The following is a 19,965-nucleotide window of genomic DNA, read 5'->3' as shown; positions in this document are numbered from 1 at the left end:
TAATCTATAATGACAGAAATCACATCAGTGGCTGCCTGGTGATGAGGGGAGAAGGGCTGAGCTGGGTGAGAAGGAGGGATGATAAAGAGGCACAAGGAAACTTTTGAGGGTAAAGGACATGTGCATTGTCTTGACGGAGGTAGTCATTTTGCAGGTGTATAATATATCAACATTTATCAAAATATATACCTTCACAATATGTGCAGTGTATCATATGTCAATTATGCCTCAATAATATGAATATGCTGTGCCAACATTCATATATATATGAATAATATTCTCACTTATCTTTACCACCCTGTAGGTAGGTATTATTTACTCCTGTTTTACAGAGCAGTGGAGAAATGTAGACTGAGATTTCTTTTTCTCTCTCAATTAACTCTGCATCATACCAACTACTTAATATGTACTAGGAACTGTCCTAAGAGCCAGGATCATGCAAAGATCTGGAGGTCATTTCCTTACTTACAGCCTATTAGGGTGAAAATAACTAATGGTAGTAGAAAGGATAAAGTGGTAATAAGTGCTGTAAGTGGAATACAAGCAAAATTCCATGAAGGAGGTGGGTGGAGAGTGGAGGAAGGGGAGGGGGAGGGGGAGGGGAGGGGAGGAAAAGTCAAAGAATGTTTTACAGAGAAGGCAGTGTTTGAGCTGGGCCTTACTGGTTGGAAAAGCAGTTGGCCAAGGACAGATGGAGGCAGAGGGCAGACCAGCAGAAGATATTATGAGCACACTGTCAGCACTTCTGCTGCTATTTCTCATGCTGGTCAATGCCTGGTGTGGGCAAATACACAAAATCTAAAATTGGTTAAGTATCTCAGCCTTTCTCTTGGTCTTCAGTATGGTTAAATGGTGGGGATGTCAAATGGCAATGAAGTGTCAAATTTTAAACTATCAGTTATGTATTGTCTCCTTGTTCACTACAGGATTTCCAGTGCACAGTAACCCTGTTTGGCACATAGTCAGAACTAAGTCAGTATTTGTGAAATGAATAAAAATTCTAGAGGACAAAAGTGATGAACAATTATGAGCAATACTGCTTCAAATCAATCATGGCAAGTTGTCTGTAGAGTTTTTATTCAAAACTTGTGGTAATATTAACAGTAAACATACCAGCCATTAACGTTTACTTAGCACTTACTTCTTTGCTTGCATAGGCATTATCTCATATCTCCAACAACCTTATCTTATTATTATTATTGCTTTATGGCGTTTATTAACCAGCGTGATAAAGCAAAGTTTCAGTTTTACCTCTCTAAAGACTGCCATCACATATTTCCCATTTTGCCAACGGGAAAACAGGAGCTCTCAGAAGTTAAAATTTTGCTGCCAAGAAAACACATATAGGACATGGCAGAGGCAGAATCCCATGCGATCTGATTCCAGGGCCATTTGCTCACACACTCCTGAAACACCTCCTACACCAAGGCAGAGGTAGAAGCTATGACGTCTAGAAGGGAGTTGAGTTTCTGAATTCCAACTCCAGTCAATTCTGGAAAGGACCACTGTGTCTCAACTAGTGGCAATTCAACAACACCCCTCCACTGACCATTGATCCAAAAAAAAAAATAAAAGAAAGAAGCTCCCAGAGACAAGCCTGCTTCTTGACGTGGTTATCAAAATGAGCTGTCTTCAGAGAAGAGGACCTTACCTGCCTCATCATCCGAGAGTTGGTCATGGTCAGAAGCAGGTCTCAGGTCATAGAAGAGAGTAAGTACAATCAATAGGACAATAGACAAATCATCCTCATTACCCTGAATTCATTGATCCAGTGTTCTAAACCGGACTTTGCTTATCATCAGAAACTATGAGGGAGTTTTTTAAAAAATAAAGATAGAAGGGGCACTTCCAAAGTATAGGTCTGTGTCTAGCTATGTTTGTTTTTAAAAGCTCACCAGGGTATCCCAATGATGAGCTAGTTTGGAACTCACTACACTCAATTGCAAACTAGACCCACTTCCTAGGGAAAAAACTGTTCTTATCATACACATCGAATTTTCATCTCTATGGCTTCATAATAATTGAAACTAAAACCCATGAAATGTGGTCAACTTAAAAGGGAAATCTAATTCCTAAACTCTTTGAAGACTAAGAGACCACAGCTTATAATCTCTACAAACAAAACTGGAAATGATGAAACTTCATAGAAAATACCATAACTGCATTATTTCAATTATTCTATATTTTTGTAAAACAAACAAAAAGTAATTTTAAAAACAAATCCCTTTGGATTGGGGTGGGTTTTTTTGGTGTTTTTTTTTAACCTTGAAATATAAAGTACATATTAAAATGTTACAGATGCAATTCCAGCTGAATATGAACTGCCAATAACCAACTCAAAAGGCAAGATCTTTAAAGACAAAGACTTGAATGTGTTGCCATCTCAGTGTTCCAGAGGTTATAAGTGTAACAAAGACTGCACAGTAATTAGAAGTAGTATTTTTGTCAGAAGATCAAACCAGTGTGTCCTATGTTAAAAAAAAGAAAAAAAAAAAAAGCCTCAGGCTGGTTTTCAAAGGGGTCTATTTTATACCAGAATAACCTATGAGCTCTCTGTTTCACATTTCATTTGGAGGAAAATATAAATCATCCTCACAAGCCCGCTGGACAGCTAGTTCACTCAAACATAAAAATCAAGGGATGAAGAGTGAGTCATGGATTAAACTGCAATTCCTTTCAATAAACATTTATTGAGCCGACAGTATATCCCAGTACTATTTTGTTTGCTGAGGCCCCAGCAATAAGCCAAGATCCATGTCCTCATGAAGTTAAAACTGAACTTTAAGAATAAATATATTAAGTATGGAAGGCTCATAAGTTTCTATAAATGGAAAGACTGAGGATGCACAAGAAATACCCTATCACTGGAGAAACAAAAGAAAAAATTAGAAAAAGGAACAACCACAAAACACGAAAGTATTTCTTCCTATTAGATATTATGACTCTGCTGTAAAAGGTTTCAATTTCACCGATGGCCACCTATCCACTTTTATTTTCACAAGCATGGGGGACAAAATCTACGAGTCTGGCCCCCTCTTCACTGCCAGCTGGATGGGGGCCACATCTCAATTTCCAATGCAAAGCAAACAGTTCTAAACCAAATGGCATTTCTACCACTTCCCCCAACCTTGCCAGACTGGCCAGGGCTCCATTTCCTTCTACTACCCCCATGCAGGCACAGAGGGGCCAACTCCAAGTCTGTAGCACGTGCATTTGCACGATAGACTCATGCTGGGATAAACAGGTCAGTTAACTGCCTACACCACGAGCTCTTAATGACATAGGATAGGAAGCTATACTCAAAACACAGTATATCTCGGAAACTCGAAGTACAGCCTAAGTTTTTCTGCAACTGTCTGAACGAGACAGGTGGGGACATGTTAAATGCCTGTTTTCACAATTTACCATCGTAATAATCAGTTTCTTCATCTGCTTGCAACCTATAAAGAAGTATGGAGCAACTCATAAAATAGGACCAACTGTCCTATCTCAAAACATGGTGATTAGACCATGAGCCACTGGGAGAAAAATAATTGAGCAATAGCTAACCTCCATGGGCTCATGCACTATTCATTCTAAGTGTATGCCGACAAAGGCATTCGTAAAGAAATTTGAACTATGGGAGAGGGATGGAGGATGAATAGAAGAGTAGTTTCAATGGCATAATGGCTAAAAACTTGGGTTTGTAAACAGAAACCCATGTGCTCAAACCCATGAAATTTATCTAAACCTTGACAAAATGGAAATTGTAAAAACTGTTATAAAAACATAATTTAAAAAAAGAGCCAGAACACTTGCATTATTAATAGCAGACTATTCATATTTAGGGAAAAAATGCTCTAATTGAAGCTAAATATTACTAATTTTAACACAGAAGCAAAATATTACTGGATTTTAAAGCAAGATATACTGGATTTTAAAAAATCACTTTGATTCTCATAGCAGCATTATTTACAATTGCCAAGACATGGAAGCAACCTAAGTGTCCATCAACACATGCATTGATAAAGAGGATGTGGTTACACACACACACACACACACACACACACACACACACACTCTCACACAATGGAGTACTACTTAGCCATAAAAAAGAACAAAAGTTTGCCATCTGCAGCAACATGGATGGACTTGGAGGGCACTATGCTAAGTGAAACAAGTCAGACAAAGAAAGACAAATACTGTATGATACCACTTATATCTGGAATTGAAAAAATACAACGCACTAGTCAATATAACAAAAAAGAAGCAGACTCACAGATATAAAAAACAAACTAATGGTTACGGGGGTGGGCAGTAGAGGGGTAGGAAGTAGGAGGTACAAACTACTGGGTGTAAGATAGGCTCAAGGATGTATGGTACAACACAGGGAATATAGCCAATATTTTTTAATAACTGTAAATAGCGTTTAAACTTTAAAAATCATATAAAAAAGAACAAAACAAAGATTAATTGACGATAAATTTTTTTTAGATCCCTTTGGTTCATATCACTGCTAACTGAGTTAAAGAGCAATTCATTTTATCTAGCTTATCTGGGAGTATGCTGCTTGAAATTACAATCAAAACCCAAGTTATAGACATAAAGTTACACTGTAGCAACTTCATCCATCAACACATGAATCGACTCACACAAGTCATTCCATCCTCACAGATTTTTTTTTTCCTTTTTCTTCTTCTTTTGAATTGAAACAACTTTTCTGGGGAGATGTGCAAAAGGGGACTTCCAGTGCTTAACATATGTTAAACCCACTTTTCCTATGTAGGTATTACCTTCCCAGGCAAATTCTTCTAATTTTAATAGTAACAAATACAGGACTTGCACAAAGTAATATCGCCAAAGTAGACACTGTATAATCACTTTTTATCAATCTGTCCATCTACTGCATTTTTCCCTTAGGGAGCATTGCCCCTCATCCTTTATTTGCCTTAATTATGTTACTTTTGTTCTTAAACAAATTATCTAGTCAAATATTCCCCAAATATTCACAACATAACTTCCTCTTATATTCATATAAGCTGCTTCTTCCTTAATGAAGAAAGAGCTGGTTGCATGCCTCCATCCACTCTTTATCCTCTTCTATCAGCTTTTGTCAACTTGAGCCCAAAAAGAAGGTCACTAGTCAGTGTCACCTCATGAGTCAATCAGTATAAGCACAGAGAACAAAGTTGTGGGAGGTGTTTGGATAAACAGCACCAGGAAGGATGAAAAGAAATTCAAGTAATGGTACCACACATATTATGCAAAACTGATTAAGGAGGAACTCTTGGAAAAAGAGAGCGAGAGAGACAGAAAGCGTTTAGAAACAGGAGAAGATAGGGAAGAACAAGACAGGGAAGTATTACATTTTTAAATTTTGGGGAGAAAGGTTATTTATCATTGAGGCAAATATAAACCAGGTGCAACAGGGCTGGGTGAGGTGAGCCTTAATTGGGAGCAGAGGAAGGGGCCACCCACCCACTGCGATCGGAAGGGTAGCAGAGAAAGCCCCCATCACTGCCAGCCATTATTTTCTCTGAAAATCCATCATTTCCGCCCCACCCCCACCCCGCCCCATGCCAGCAGAAGTCAAGTCCTCTTAACATACGTTTAGACTTCTTGGGGGAAATCATGTAAGTTACTCACTCTCAGCAAGGCTTTCTTGATTCATCAGATCTAAAAACAGGAGTACAGAAGTGGGCAAGTCTCTGAAAACACGTGTCTGCTTTACTGTCATGTCCCCAGGTAGACCCCAAGGAGAGATACCACCCAGAGGTAACTCAAGTCTAAATAAAGCAAGTGGCCCTTAAAGTCATTTCTGTCCAAAGTCACCTGCATTTTTTTCTTTTTGCCTGCAATTGGCTGATCCAGAAATTCAGGTGTCCTGAATTTACAAAGTCAACAAGGACATTATTCTCCTCAGGTGAATTTTCTCCAAGTGATTTCAGGAGAAACTTTCATGCTGTCAGGCCAAAGTAGCAGAGATTGTATGGGAGCTGGTGTTTCCCTGAAGAGCTTTGGTGCACACACTCTCAGAGGATGGACTGACACCCCCTTGAGATGAGAATTCTCCGCGAGATCACCCGCCCATGATGGTTCAGAAAGGAATAACAGGCTCACGCTCTCTCGACAAACAGCAGACAACACTTCCTAAAACTTAAGTCTGGTGACCCTGGCCAATACCTTTCCATGGCTTCCCACTGCTCCTGGGATAAAGACACGAATCCTAAAGATGGTCTGCACGGACCTGGGGGCTCTGGCTCCTGCCTACCTTTTAGCCTTGGACTCTACAATTCTCACTCTCACTCTCTGCCCACAACCACCTAGACTTATTTTCTTATTTCCTGGAGCTGCCAAACCCTCTGGCACTGCAGGGCCCTGGCCACATGCTTTTCTTTACACCCTGAAATGTCACCTCCCCACAGACTTCACAGAGTTAACACCTACGCTTCCTTCAGCTCCAGGATCACTTTCAGAGAATTCTTCCCTACAAAAACTCTTCCCCTGCCTTTTGCTGTACATTCCCACAGAACCTTCTTTTTTTCCTTCATAGCACACACTTGAGTTTTAAATTGTCCATTCACCTTTTGGGGGTGGTGCTGTGAAAACTGTGTGACTAAGCGTCCATCTCCCCCACTTTACAGTAAGCCTCCCCAAGTTGCCCTAAAGAGTCACAATGTCTCCTGGCCAACCAGGCTAGATCTAGCTGCCTAAATGTATTAATAGCAAAGAAGGAGTGGGTGTGTCGAGACAGGGGTCAGCCAACCATGGAAGCAAAGAGCAAGGGGTCTGGAGAGGAGAATCCTGGGGAGGAGAACGAGGTCTATGTCTGGTTTTAATCAACACTGGATCCCTCATACACAGATGCTCAATAACTATTTGTTCAATAAATGAATGAGTATGTACTCATTTCCCTTTCCTCTCTGTTCATTCATTCTACAGATAGGCAGCTCCAACTTTCCTCCTTCCTTCCCCTCAATCTACTCTTTCAAAGGTCACAGTGACCTCCCAATGGAACAATCTAATGGACACATTTCAATCCTTCACTTCTTGGACACACATGTCATGCCTACAATTGATCAGCTGTTCTTCCACCTCCAAACTTTTCTATCACATTATGTTCTCCAAGTTTTGTTCCTAGCTTTTGCATCTCTTCATAGGTTCTCAATACTTTGTCCTTCTCTAGCGGTGTGTTCCAGAGTTCTTCTCGAGGCCCACATCTTCTCTCACAACACCCTCTCTGGTGACCTCATACTCTCTCTGGATTAAAATACTATACTACTGAGGCCCAGATGTGTGGCTCAAGTTCAGACTTGGCTCTAGGAGCAGATGGATTCCCGTATCTTGATCACAAAACCTTTGCCCATCTCTCCAGTCTCACCCTCAGCATGGCCAGCCTTCTCTTTGTTCTTTGTTGCCTCGCCGCTGCCACAGGGCCTTTGCACAGGTAGTTCTCTCTGCCAAATTGAAATCTATACACTCTTCAGACTACGGGCCAGGTGAATATAGGAAAGCCTTCTCTGACTATATCAAATCCTCCCAGCTCCCATAGCACTCTGCCCTTATCTTATCTGATACCTGTCAACACTGCAGCTATACATCATTTCTGGGATGATCTGATTAGCACTTGCCTCCTCTGTTAGCAGTGAGGTTGACAAGGGCCCATAAAAATCCTCACACCAAGAACAATGCCTGGACATTGCTGGCACTCAATAAAATATATGTTTTTTATATTAACTCCCGCTTAATATCTTTATAAGAATTAATACAGAATAATGGTGAATAGCACAAGCTATAAATCAAGTAGATTTGACTTTGCTAGTTTGTTCGTTCGTTTATTCATTCAATAAGAGTTTTTTTTTTTTTTTATGAGGGCTTACTACATATTGGATACAATGTAGAATGCTCACCATCAGAGGTGAACAAAAGAGATACAATCCCCACTCTGGAAGATTTGAAGCCTAGGTCTACCACTTACTAACCATGTACAGAGACTAGTAGTCAGCAAACTTCTTCTAGAAAGACCCAGAGAGTTAAGTATTTTCAGCTTAGTGGGCCATGAATTCTGTTGCACTACTCGACCCTCCATCATAGTGTAAAAGCAGCCACGGACCATGTGAAAATGAGTGACCATGGCCGTATTCTAATAAAATTTTACAAAATAGGCAGTGGGCAGAACATTGGCCTGTGGACATTGCTTGCCAACGCCAGGTGTAGACTGATTTCTTAATCTCTATGTTCAATTTTCTTCTACGTAAAATGGATAGAGTATTATGCTTTATTCCTTCTCCTTTTTATCTAGTAAGCTTCCATTCACTTTACCCTTTAATTTTTTTTAACTAATGCTTTCTTATGTCTCCTAAGACTTCTAGAGTCAATTCTTTCCAAATTGATTCCCCCAATTAGTTTGACACCCTCCCTGCCTCCAATCATATTCCTCCAAAACTGATAGATCTCCCACCTCCACCAGCTCCCAGAGATATCCACCTGACCATTCCTGTCCTCCTCTAAAATGAAAATAAATGAACAAACACATGGAAACAACGACACACGTCACCAGCAGCTACCCAACACCCGCTACATTGGATCCAAGCTCCTCAGGGTCACGTACAGGCCGTTTATCACCTGGCTGCTGCTCACACGACCAGCGTCACCTCCCAACACTCCCTCGGTCTCACCTTCTACTATCTTGCGTTTCACTGCTTCACACCAGAATCTAGAACGTGCACTGTGGGTTCCTTCCTCTCCTCACGCCACGCTCCCTTCTCCTAGTCCTTCCGGAATGACCCTACTTGTTCTTCACGGTTCCACTCAACAGGAACCACTCCAGGGATACTTTCCTCACCTACTGAGGCAGAACTACAGTCCCTCTATGTGCCCACAGCACCACCCCGCAAGGCAGCCCGACTGCCTTCATCGCTGGAGAAGGAAACACTGCAGCGCTCGAAGGCTTTAAGGGCACTAGCTAATATTTGTGCGGTGCTTTCCTACTTGTCCTTCAAGACTCCACGCAAAGGCAACCACCTCAGTGGCTGTGCTGTGTACTTCACATACATTAATTCATTAGATTATCACAACTCTGAAGTGGATTCAGGTGTTTCTGCTCTAATTCCATTTATACTGTCCTGAGAAAATGTCCCATTCTGCAGAATCACACACTATGTATAACAAGGCATACAGGAAAAGAGAAGGTTAGGGGCAACCCCTCTAGACCTCTGGATCTTTGTAACCAGAGCGTGAATAACAACTATCAGTATATTCTAATTCAACACCAGCTTGTTAAATTTCTACTGGCATTTGCAGCCAGCCTCACAGTTTTCAACCCTTAGTCTCCTGCTTCCACCCTTCAAAAGGTAGATCTTGTATGGTAAGTGCTTCTAATGTAGATCATTTCTTTAAAAGTTAAAATCTGATCCTGGATATAGCCTTCATTGTGAGTGCATTGTGTTAATTCAGAGAGAAACGTCTCTACAGCTCTTCCTCTGCACTCAAATCTTCTGCAGAAGCGGAGCACCATGGAAAGGGAAGCAGTTCTTGAAGCCTAGATGCCATTAAACCTGCAGGAGGGGTGGATGCTTTGTAGATATTTGGCTTATTGTAAAGTCTTCATCTATGGCTAAGGATTTCTCTTTAAATATCATAAATCTTGCCCTTCATTGCCTCAAACGTTTACATGCTGTGGAAAAGGAACAAAAGAGGGGCTTCCCTGGTGGCGCAGTGGTTGAGAGTCTGCCTGCCGATGCAGAGGACACGGGTTTGTGCCCCGGTCCGGGAAGATCCCACGTGCCGCGGAGCGGCTGGGCCCGTGAGCCATGGCCGCTGAGCCTGTGCGTCCGGAGCCTGTGCTCCGCAACGGGAGAGGCCACAACAGTGAGAGGCCCGTGTACCACAAAACAAAACAAAACAAAACAAAAGGGAACAAAAGGAATTCCACGTTACAGCATGAGTTCTTTATTTGCCATTAAGATTGAAAGTGTTCACATTAAAGAAACACACTACACCAGAATAAGATGTACTGATACTATATCCATTTTATAGATGAGGAAACTAAGGTTTAGACTAGAGACTAAATTACCTGCCCAAGATTACCTAATGACAGAGCTGGGATTCAAAGGCAAGCCGTGTAATTCCAGATTTGTGCGTTTAAGGAAAGAGAGAAGGAAAGAAGAAGGAAGGAAGGAAGGAAGGAAAGAAAGGAAGGAAGGGAGGAAGGAAACAAAGGAAGGAGGGAAGGAGGAAGGGAGGGAGGAAAGCAGGAAGCAAAGCAGGGAAGGAGACAGGGAGGGAGATTAACATCTACAAAGGTGTACTCCAAGGTGGGAAAAAAGGAAAAATTGAAGAAAAAGGAAAGCCTTTGAGAGAAAACACGTCGGTTCTCTCTCTCTCGCATTAAAATGAGTATTAGTATGTAAACTAAGGGAAATTAACAAAAAATATATAGAAGTGAGTCATGTGCTCCTGCCTTCACACTCACTCATCAATCATAAACACCCTAGCCTCAACCCCTTTTCTTCTTAATAAGGAAAAGAACTAAAAGCTATAGAACATTCTATGACCACAAATTATGTCAGAAATAAATTTTCCTCTTAGAGATTTAGTAAACCTGAGAATTAAATATTTAATATGGATTTTAAGATGTCTGTATAAAAAACTCATGGCAGTTTGGTCAACTTCCTCATCATCTATTCCTAATAAGTCTGTGCTCAGTCTCTGCTTAAAAGGTCTTCAGTAAAGTCTCAGAGATGCAATAAGTGATAGCCAGTATTATTATTATCATCAAAACACACAAAGACAAAATAATAAAACAACTAAATAACAATAAAAAAGGTTTTCCAAACTACCTTTTGCCACCCTCAAGGAGAAACTTAAACTACCGTGGAACTCTAAGCAATATATATGCTGGATGCTCCTTATCATGACAACTGTTCTGTGTATCTAATATTGAAAACAATCCTAACATTTCTATGTTAGGATTTTGCCCGCGTACCGCAAAAATAATAATAATAATAAAAAAATAATTATGCCATTTGGTTAGCGATGAAAACTTTCTGAACATAGATAATGATCCCCATCACTTGACTGGCTCTACAAAGTGGGCCCTGGGGCTCGGAGATGAGAGGCTGTGATTAAATGCACTTTGAATCTCTAATTGCCTAAAAATAATAATGCTTACAAAAGTGAACAGCTAATAAAATTGTATATGGTCACTTGTTTTTAACCAGAGTTCCAGATCCAAAACCTCTAAGGTAAGGTTTAATTTCAGAATCAGAGTATTCTGACAGCCTCTGACACCTATTAATGTTTCTTGAAAATTAGCCCCAATTTTTACCATTTTCCTCAGAGTTTTCTATAGGTAGGGATTTAATTGTTGCCTAATTTGGCTGTACATCATCAAAACAAATTCTAAGAATTGTAAGTAATGGGTATAATTTGGGGAGAAGTTAAAAACCATGGCCAAGCATCACACTCTCCAGCTCCAAAAAAAAAAAAGTCACTGTTAAGGGAAACTGCATAGTCAGGTGATTTTTAAGAATAAAAATTCCTTGCTGCTGAAATGTAACTTAATAGTTATTGGTTAAATGAATCTTTACATTTTCCATACACATCTAGAGAAATTAATTCTGGATTGTATGTAGAATCAAATTCCCTCACCTTTTGCCAAAACATTAACGTTTTGATCATTTCTCAAGAACCCATCGTGTGGTTCAATCATCATGGACTTGGTGTGTGACTCTGGTTGAAATGCTGATGGCAGTGATCAACATTGGTAAGTATTGTGCTAGACACAGTGCTAAGTGCTTTGCAAGCATCATGTCACTTATTTCTCATAGTAACCCTTTGAGCTAGGGACTTTCATTATCCTTGTCATGCAGACAAGGGCACTGAGGTTCAGAAAGGATTTGGGCACTGCGCATCTTACTCTAGAGCTTATGCCCTTAAACATGTATGCTGCAACCAGAGGGCAGGTGTGACACATAATCAGACACCTAGGGGCAAGAGTTTTTTGAATGAATTTTAATTGAAAAGTGGAAACCCTAACAAAAAAGCAAAGTAGGTCTAGGAAACAAGGTTCATGATCAGTGCAGAAGTTCACAAGAGGCATCTTTTGAGTTATTTCTGATTTTCCTCTCTTACTAGGAGGGAGGTAAGAAGATAATCCATGTCTTCTGGTGGAAGAAAAGGGCACTTCATGGCTCCTATGTGAGCCATGCCTCTTCTAAGGCTGTACTTGGGTCCGCATGCTGGGTGTGCAAATTAAGGACTCCAGCATCAAAAAGAGTTGGTCTTGCCGTAGAGCTTCCAAAAATGAACATTTGTTTTATTCCAACCCGGGGGCAAGCTGGCCTCATGCACTGGATATACTGCCTTCTAGCAGAAAACTAATAATGAAAAAGAAAAAGAAAGAAAAACACTTTCTGTTGATGTCAATGCTCCAGTGTAAAAGGCCAAGCCAAGACTATGGCCACTTCATTTAAGACCTTTGATGTCAGAGACTGACCATCAAGGGTCTGCTGCTTGCAAAATGATAGATGTTAGGGTCCCTGGGACTCTGAAAAGGGCATTCTGTATTACCATTAACTAAATCCAATTTGAAAAAGAGGAAAATAGATTCTAGAAGTAGAACTGAAATAACACTTGATAGTTTAAGAAAAAGTTTCCTAAAAAGAAGTAGCTCTTAACCTTCTTTATAAGTCAAATATTTCCAGGCCCTGTTTGATTAGGATTTGTGCTTTTAGTTTTTGTTGATTAAGAAAATGTGTAAAGATAAGGAATAAAATGAACTATATGGCCTTGGTATTAATTTGTACTTTGTTCATTGCAACAGCATCAACATTTATTTGAAAAAGAGATATATATGTAAGCAAGGTGGATATTTAATTTATAAAAGTTTGCGGACAAATGGATTCATTGATCCCTCAGAGTTCCTATAAAGGCACAGTGGTTTCTGTGACTTAAAGTGGGAACTACTGTGTAAGTTTAGTTTCTTATTATTGTTTTATCCCCAACTCATCTCCCCAAGATTTGGCAGGATTAATCTATTTTTATCAACTTTGCATAAGCATCTGCATATAACGGGATGTACCAAAAGACTCTAAAGAGCTATTGGATATTTTGCAACTTCCACTGATCAATTTTACCTGAAAGCAACATTTCCTTTGCTTGCCTTCCTCATCGCCTCTCTCCTCAAACAAAGTGCCTACCAATTGTACCACTGTTGGAGATTTCCATAACTCTTTATATGTTTACTTTAGGTCTAAGAGGTTGACCTTATTTGCACTAGCATTTCCCAATTTTACTTATGTTTCTTACAAATTAACTTCCAGGTTTCTACAACACTGATTCTCAAACATGAGCCTGCATTAGAATCTTCCAGAGGGCTGGCTAGAACAAATTAATGGGCTCCAACCCCAGGGTTTCTGGCTCAGTAGGTTTGAGGTGAACCCAGGGAATTTGCATTTGTAAAGAGCTCCCAGGTAATGCAGGGGCTGCAGGCCCCAGACCACATTTTGAGAACCACTGAGCTACAGAAAACTTTCCCAGAAACACCTTTTGGAGTTAAGTTATACACACCGAAGCTTCAGGTCAAGCTGAATGAGGATTTTACATCACGTCAGTGGTCCTAAGTGTCAGTATAAATGAGCACAATGTCTCATACTCTTAACGTTGTATTATGAATTCTATCAATGTTATGCCAATTAATGAGTTGAAAAAATTCTTTAGGTATATGATTGTAATATAAATTTGGAAAGCTACTGGGAAAATTGAAATCAAGTTTACAACGGTGTGCATATTTATTAACTTATATTATTTTTAAGATGATAATAAAATAAGTAATAAACATCGAGAAAATATGTAACTCCAAACTCAGGAAATCATAAAATCTAACAATAGAAAGATTTTTCTTTCTGGAACTCATGGCATGGTTAATATTTTTACTCCCTTGCTTTTCTCGCTTGTTGTAACTGAACAAAAATGCAACTCTATAGGCTCTTAGTGTTTATATGAAGAACACATTAAATCTTTCAAACATAGTTTACTGATTCTAGTATAATCAACTCATTGTTTGCATTAAGAATGACAAGGTATCTAATAAAATATAAATGTCATTTTAGGTGTACTATTTCTGGTTTAATAAATGGTCAAAAACTAGTATAAAACAGAAAACTTGGGTGCCTGGTAAATTATCAGCTGTGCTGAAAATTCCTAAAAATGTACTGCAAGTTAACTGAGGGAAGAAATTGCCTTAGCAACATTAGCACAAATAAAAATTATATATAAAACTCCTTTAAAAAAGTAGGTTTCAATGTCCAACATGTTCGTTCAGCTACTACTGAATACACATTTAAAGAAGAACTAGGATTAACTGATCTCCTTTTCCTTCAATGTCTTTTCTGCACCACGAACATTGATGAGATGCTTATATGTTCCTGAGGCTTTAGTCATCTTTAACACGCTGCACAGGTGCTATTTAAGTGTGATATGTGTAGGTCTGAGAAGCAACTGGATTGAGAGTATGAGTAAGATGTGTGACTAACGAGTTAAGAGCTGTCACTGCTCAGGCCTGAATGGAAGTCTGTTGGCAGAGGTGGGTCCAAATGCCACATTACCAAGGGTGACTCTGCTGTGCTCTCCTGGGAAAGGGTGTTTTGACAGGAAATATTAACCATACATAAGATATGTCAACTAACCTGGGCTCCAAAGGGTTGTGACAAAGAAAATAATGACTAAAAACTTTTGGGTCTTCTTTGGTGGGGAGGAAGGCAGTAGGAAAGCAGTCGTGTTGGGTAGGTGTAATGGCAGCAAATGAAGATGGGAATTTGGATTTGATAACAATAATTACTATATTTATTTATATTTTTCATTATTAACATAATTACTATATTTACTTATATTTTTCATGATTAATATTCATATTTTTCATTATTAACAACAACAAAGCAGAATCCTTTACTGAGCACTTTCCATCAACCCAGCATTGTGCTAAATGCTTTTGATCTGTGCTAATATAGAGGCCACAGGCTCCATGTGCTACTGAGCCCTGGAAATGTGGCCAGTGTGACTGAGGAAATGATCTTCTTACTTCATTTAAACTTGAATTTAAAGACTTATACTCAACTTAGTTATTGGAAATCTTTTAAATGTGTTTGAAACAATCTGATAGGTAGATATGAATCTACCTTTTCAACTGTAAATCTCATAATATCTAAACTCAGATTGAGTAATTCAACGAAAATTTAGAATCTAAATGGAGATGTTCCTATAGGTGTAAAATACATACCTGAGTCTGAAGACTTAGTATGAAAGACTTAATATGGAAAAAACAGAGAATGCAAAAACTTGGTAATTCTTGCATTGATTACATATTGAAATGACATTTTGGATATACTGAATTAAATAAAGTACATTGTTAAAACTGATTTCGCCTGTTTCTTTTTACTGTTTTTAATGTGACTGACTAGAAAATTTAAATTTAGATATGTGGCTCACATTCTATTTCTATTGGATAGTGCTGCTTTACATGAATTATCTCATTTAACCCTCACAAAAATTCTCCAGGCCAGACACTATTACCTCCATTTCACAGATGAGGACACTGAGAACCAGAAAGAACAGGAAATGTGCCTAAGGTCACCCAGTTAAGTATTGGAGACTATCTGCTTCATACGCTCCAATTCTGAGTCATCTAATCTAATCCCAGGTTTTTCAACAAGGATGCTGATTATGGTTGCATCTCAAAGCATAATGAAGCACATCAGTTGGCATTAAGGGGAATTTGGCATCCAAAGAATAATTTAGTGCAGTGTTTGGATACCAAGGCTACAAGGCTGAAGTCATAAGGTTCTGTACTTCTCATAAATTCAATCTTTTAAGATTAACCTGGCTGTCATTAATATCACCAAACACTTAATGCAGGAGGACCAAAGGCCATCACGACAGCCTGTCTTACCAGACGAAGGATTCAAATTAAATTCCATCAAGTCACACTGAGTCAATACACTTTGACAAGCACCTCACATCCAAAACCTCCAAGAGCTTGGAATTTTTTTTTTCTAATTTGCTCCCCCTTTTTCTTCACCAAGAGACAAAAGAAAGCCCAAGAAAATGCTGAATGGGGTAAAAGAAATGCAACAAAGTTAATAGGGGACTATAGATGCCCTTCAGAATTTGTAAAAACGCAAAAACAAGAGGGCGCGTTTCCATCACTGCACAATATTGCTTTTGTTTAAGAGCCAAGTCTCAGTCTTGAAACGTGTTGGTAATAAATCAGCAGGAATTATTTTAAATCAACCGGTTTTATGAAATAAGCCAAGAGTTGAAAGAGGCAGGACTAATTACCAACATTCCTTGATGAATTACTTAGCGGCGTGTGCTAAGTCAATGTGCGTCTACGTCTTGATCCCCAATTTTATCCCGTACTTATTTCCCAGGAGGTAAAAAGAACATGTGGCTAATTAAGGCACCGATTTCCACAGCCAGAAGTACTCAAGGTAAGATTCCTTTTGAAAAAAAGAAAAGGTTCTTTGCCTGGTACTTATTAATCTAATTTTTACTACTTCACTAGAAAAACAGAGCTAATCTTGTCACCTTTAGGCAGTCTGAACTACCATGCAGCGTTCTGAAAAAATGTTACATATTTGTAATTTAGCCAATAAGAATTTCTTAAGCCTTTCCTAACCAGCAGGAATGTCTCTGGTTTGTCACTTCTAATTAAGTCTCAACAAAATTTCTAGCTCCTAAATTTTAATTATACGAAACTCAGGGCCAACAGGGGAGATTACAACAAAGCTATGCCTGGTGGTAAGGTAGTAGAAATCTGAATTTTGCTTTTCACATTGGGCCTCTTAACAACTTTTAAAAGTTATTCACATAAGAACCTACTGTATAAAAAAAATAATAAAATTCAAAAAAAAAAGTTATTCATAACCTGGTGATTCAAATCCTTTTATTCATTTTTAATTTTCAGGACCCTTACACCTTGCTATCTTTCCTTTAAGGAAGACCATTAGACTTACATAATGTGCACACATCTAGTAAACTCACCTGATGGAAGAGTTCGGCTGCTCAAAAGAGTTACAGGTGAAAAAAACTTTGCTAAGACTCCTAATAAAATGCATTAAGAGATGCCCATTTAATTATATGAAAAATGTATGCATATGCTCTCCTGGTTAAAAAAATAAAATAAAGCCTTTGACCACCACCATCTCGAATCTCCAAACCCGTTCCAGAGGTAATGAGTAAGAACAGTTTGGTATAGATTCATCTAGGTCCTTTTCTAGAATATTGTCTAGTTTTTAAAACAGTGATTACAACAGTTCTTTTTCTAGGACCATTATCTACTTTAATAACCTCCTATTTTATCTGCTCCAATTTTGATTCATCTCATTTTTGCAAAGCTATAAATTAATAGGCAAAAACATCTAACTTTATAAACGAGGTCTGAAAGACTACTGTATTGTTGGGAGCTAAATTTTCCTTAAAGTTTAGACTGATGCTCAAAGAAGTCAATAACAAGAGACATATTCAGGGCAGGAGCCAATATACTAGTACTGATTGCAGCTCTAACCTTGTGCAAAGCCACTGTACTACTTTACATATTTTTAAACACAGATCCCACCCACTTATTTTAGTAGGGCAATGTTAAAATTAGATTTTGCTTACACATGTCCACAATCTCTATTGTTCAAGAGCATACCTACAGAAGGTGGTCTTTCAAATCTAAGTTCTTCTTTTAATTGTTGGGATTATGTAGGTAACATTGTGAAGAAGATTCATGACCTTTTCATACAGTAATATAAGATTTATGACAGCTGACATTATTAACTTAGAAGCAAAGAGAAAAAGAACCAGAACTAAAGTCCCAGCTTTAACTGCTAAAATACAGCAAAAGTTATAATACATACTGCAGTGGGGCAGGGGAAGAAAAACTCTAATACAACCATAATCTCAGGAGAAAATTCATATTAAAAAATATGTGCTAAGTCTACCAAAATGAGTATTTTAAAAATCATTTACAACAATATGAATGTATTATTGAAATGTACAGAACTATAAAGCATATGAATTGTAATAGCCTAGGTCAATAGGCTTTCTAGAACATAAGTCATCTTGAGTTATGATTTTTGGATGTTGTTACAGGAACTTTCACTGTAGTGCTTTTTGACCGATAATGATGACTATAACTAAACCATAATTACCATAGTGGTCAATGTGGCTAGGCGGGCTTTTTATACAGCAAGAACGCATCCAGGTTTTCCATCTGGCATATCGTGGAGACTCAGGGATACACTTTAATTATTCAATATGGATGGCCCCTTACTAATTTCAAATGCTTAAGATCAAGTATCCTTCCATTAAGCCTGTGAGACTCCTCTGTAGTTTCTCTTCAACCTCCCACTTTGCTCTACCATAGTCTGTTACTGGTGATTTTCTAAGAAACGTTTAGAGGCTATCCTTGAGCTATGTAGAGGAAGCAGGGTATGTGGTTATAAGTAAATAAAGTAGGCTGAGGGGTCTAACTGTGTGACTTCAGTGACTTGTCTCTCTCTATGCATCAGTTTCCTCCTGTGGAAGATCAGGCTTATCATACTTATCTCACAGGGCTTCTAGAGGGATACATAAGACAAAAGATATGAAGGGTTCAGCTTACAGCCTAACACAGCCAGTAATTAATGTCTGTGCAGTCATCACCTGTCCTCCTCAAAGTTGCTTTAGGTAGTACCACAGTTATACCAGTAATTCCTATAAAAATTTTAAGCTATGGTCTGAAGATCTGTAATAAACATTTGCTACAGGTCCCAGGTTACCATGTCGGCTGAGAAACTAAACACTGCTACTTCTGCCTCCTAAAGTTTCTCAGGTCATTCACTGTAGGAGAGGAACTACCACCAATGGTTACGAAACTGGGGCCACGGAGTCCAACTGAGTGAGTTCAAATCCTGACTGTACCACTTGCTTCATCAACTTCTAATGAGCTACTTGACCCCTTCGCCTCAGTTCCCACATCTGTGAAATGGGGACATTAGTAATAACTGCCCAGTGGTGGACATGCCAACCATGACTACTATTCTAACAGTTTTCCAGGAGGTACAGACTAGCTGGAAGGCAGGTGGCACATCTGTAAGAGCCTAAGTATTCTCTAAACACAACACAAAGAGAGGAGTTAAGAAAGATTCAGCATAGAAACAGGAATGTTTCTCAAGTCTTTTTTTTTTCCATCATCACCTCCCCTAAGCAGCCTCTTTAGACCTTTTTTTTTTCCCCTAACTACCTCTCCCCTCATCCCCAACCACAGGAAATTGTAACAGGTACATATACTATATATCTGCTTTTGTACTATGGCCCTTTAGAGGATCACAAACCATTATAACATCTTAGATTTTTTTTGGCCTTCAAGAGCCAATTTTTGTACCCCTGGGGGACAATAACCCCTGTTAAGAATGCATGTGCTATAGGTCACATGCATTCTTCAATGTGATGTTCTTTTCATCACACTGGAAAGAAATTACCATTCAAAGCCAGATAAAAACAGAGGCTCACTCCAATTTTCAGTCCTCACTCCTAGGCCCCAGACCTTAGTACTCTCCTTAACATGCTACCCTGACCTCCAGTTATAGGATTATGAGAACTGTGTAAATGAGAAGAGACTGCGCCTATCAGTATGGCTTCTTTTAACAACAGAAAAGGAGGAGATGAGCAGCTGCTCTTCATGTAAACCCATCAAGGTGACTTCAGTGATGGCAAAGTAGCTCTTTGAGAAGATAATAAAGATCCTCGTCCCTAAAGAGAATGTGACCCTCCTAAACCTGCATGGCTCAGGTGTCCACTGGGCACAGCAGACCCAATCCACTACCTGAGGAGATCACACCACCTCGATTCTATGGTACCCCTTGGCCACATAAAAATGGCCATGTGCTCATAGTGGGAGAAATCATTTCCAGTTTGTGTGCCAATATTAACAAGTGAACATGGAATTACAGCTGATGT

General features: G+C 39.1%; 1 protein-coding gene across 14 annotated transcripts in view; it reads right to left on the bottom strand.

Annotated features, from left to right (window-relative positions):
• MITF (melanocyte inducing transcription factor) overlaps positions 1–19,965 on the bottom strand; it is a 223,542-nt gene that overhangs the window by 61,120 nt on the left and 142,457 nt on the right. The window contains exon 1 of one of the 14 annotated variants that reach the window (XM_073787562.1): positions 1,652–2,633. The exons of 12 other annotated variants lie outside the window; for them this stretch is intronic. In XM_073787562.1, the coding sequence (XP_073643663.1) occupies positions 1,652–1,678 (27 nt within the window). In that variant the 5' untranslated portion in view covers positions 1,679–2,633. Of the gene's footprint in view, positions 1–1,651; positions 2,634–19,965 lie in introns of those variants that run through there. One more of the 14 variants, XM_073787560.1, reaches the window with a different exon arrangement.

Source organism: Tursiops truncatus, chromosome 10, assembly GCF_011762595.2.
Source record: "Tursiops truncatus isolate mTurTru1 chromosome 10, mTurTru1.mat.Y, whole genome shotgun sequence".
NCBI lineage: Eukaryota > Metazoa > Chordata > Mammalia > Artiodactyla > Delphinidae > Tursiops > Tursiops truncatus.
This window is presented reverse-complemented; position numbering and strand designations above follow the sequence as displayed.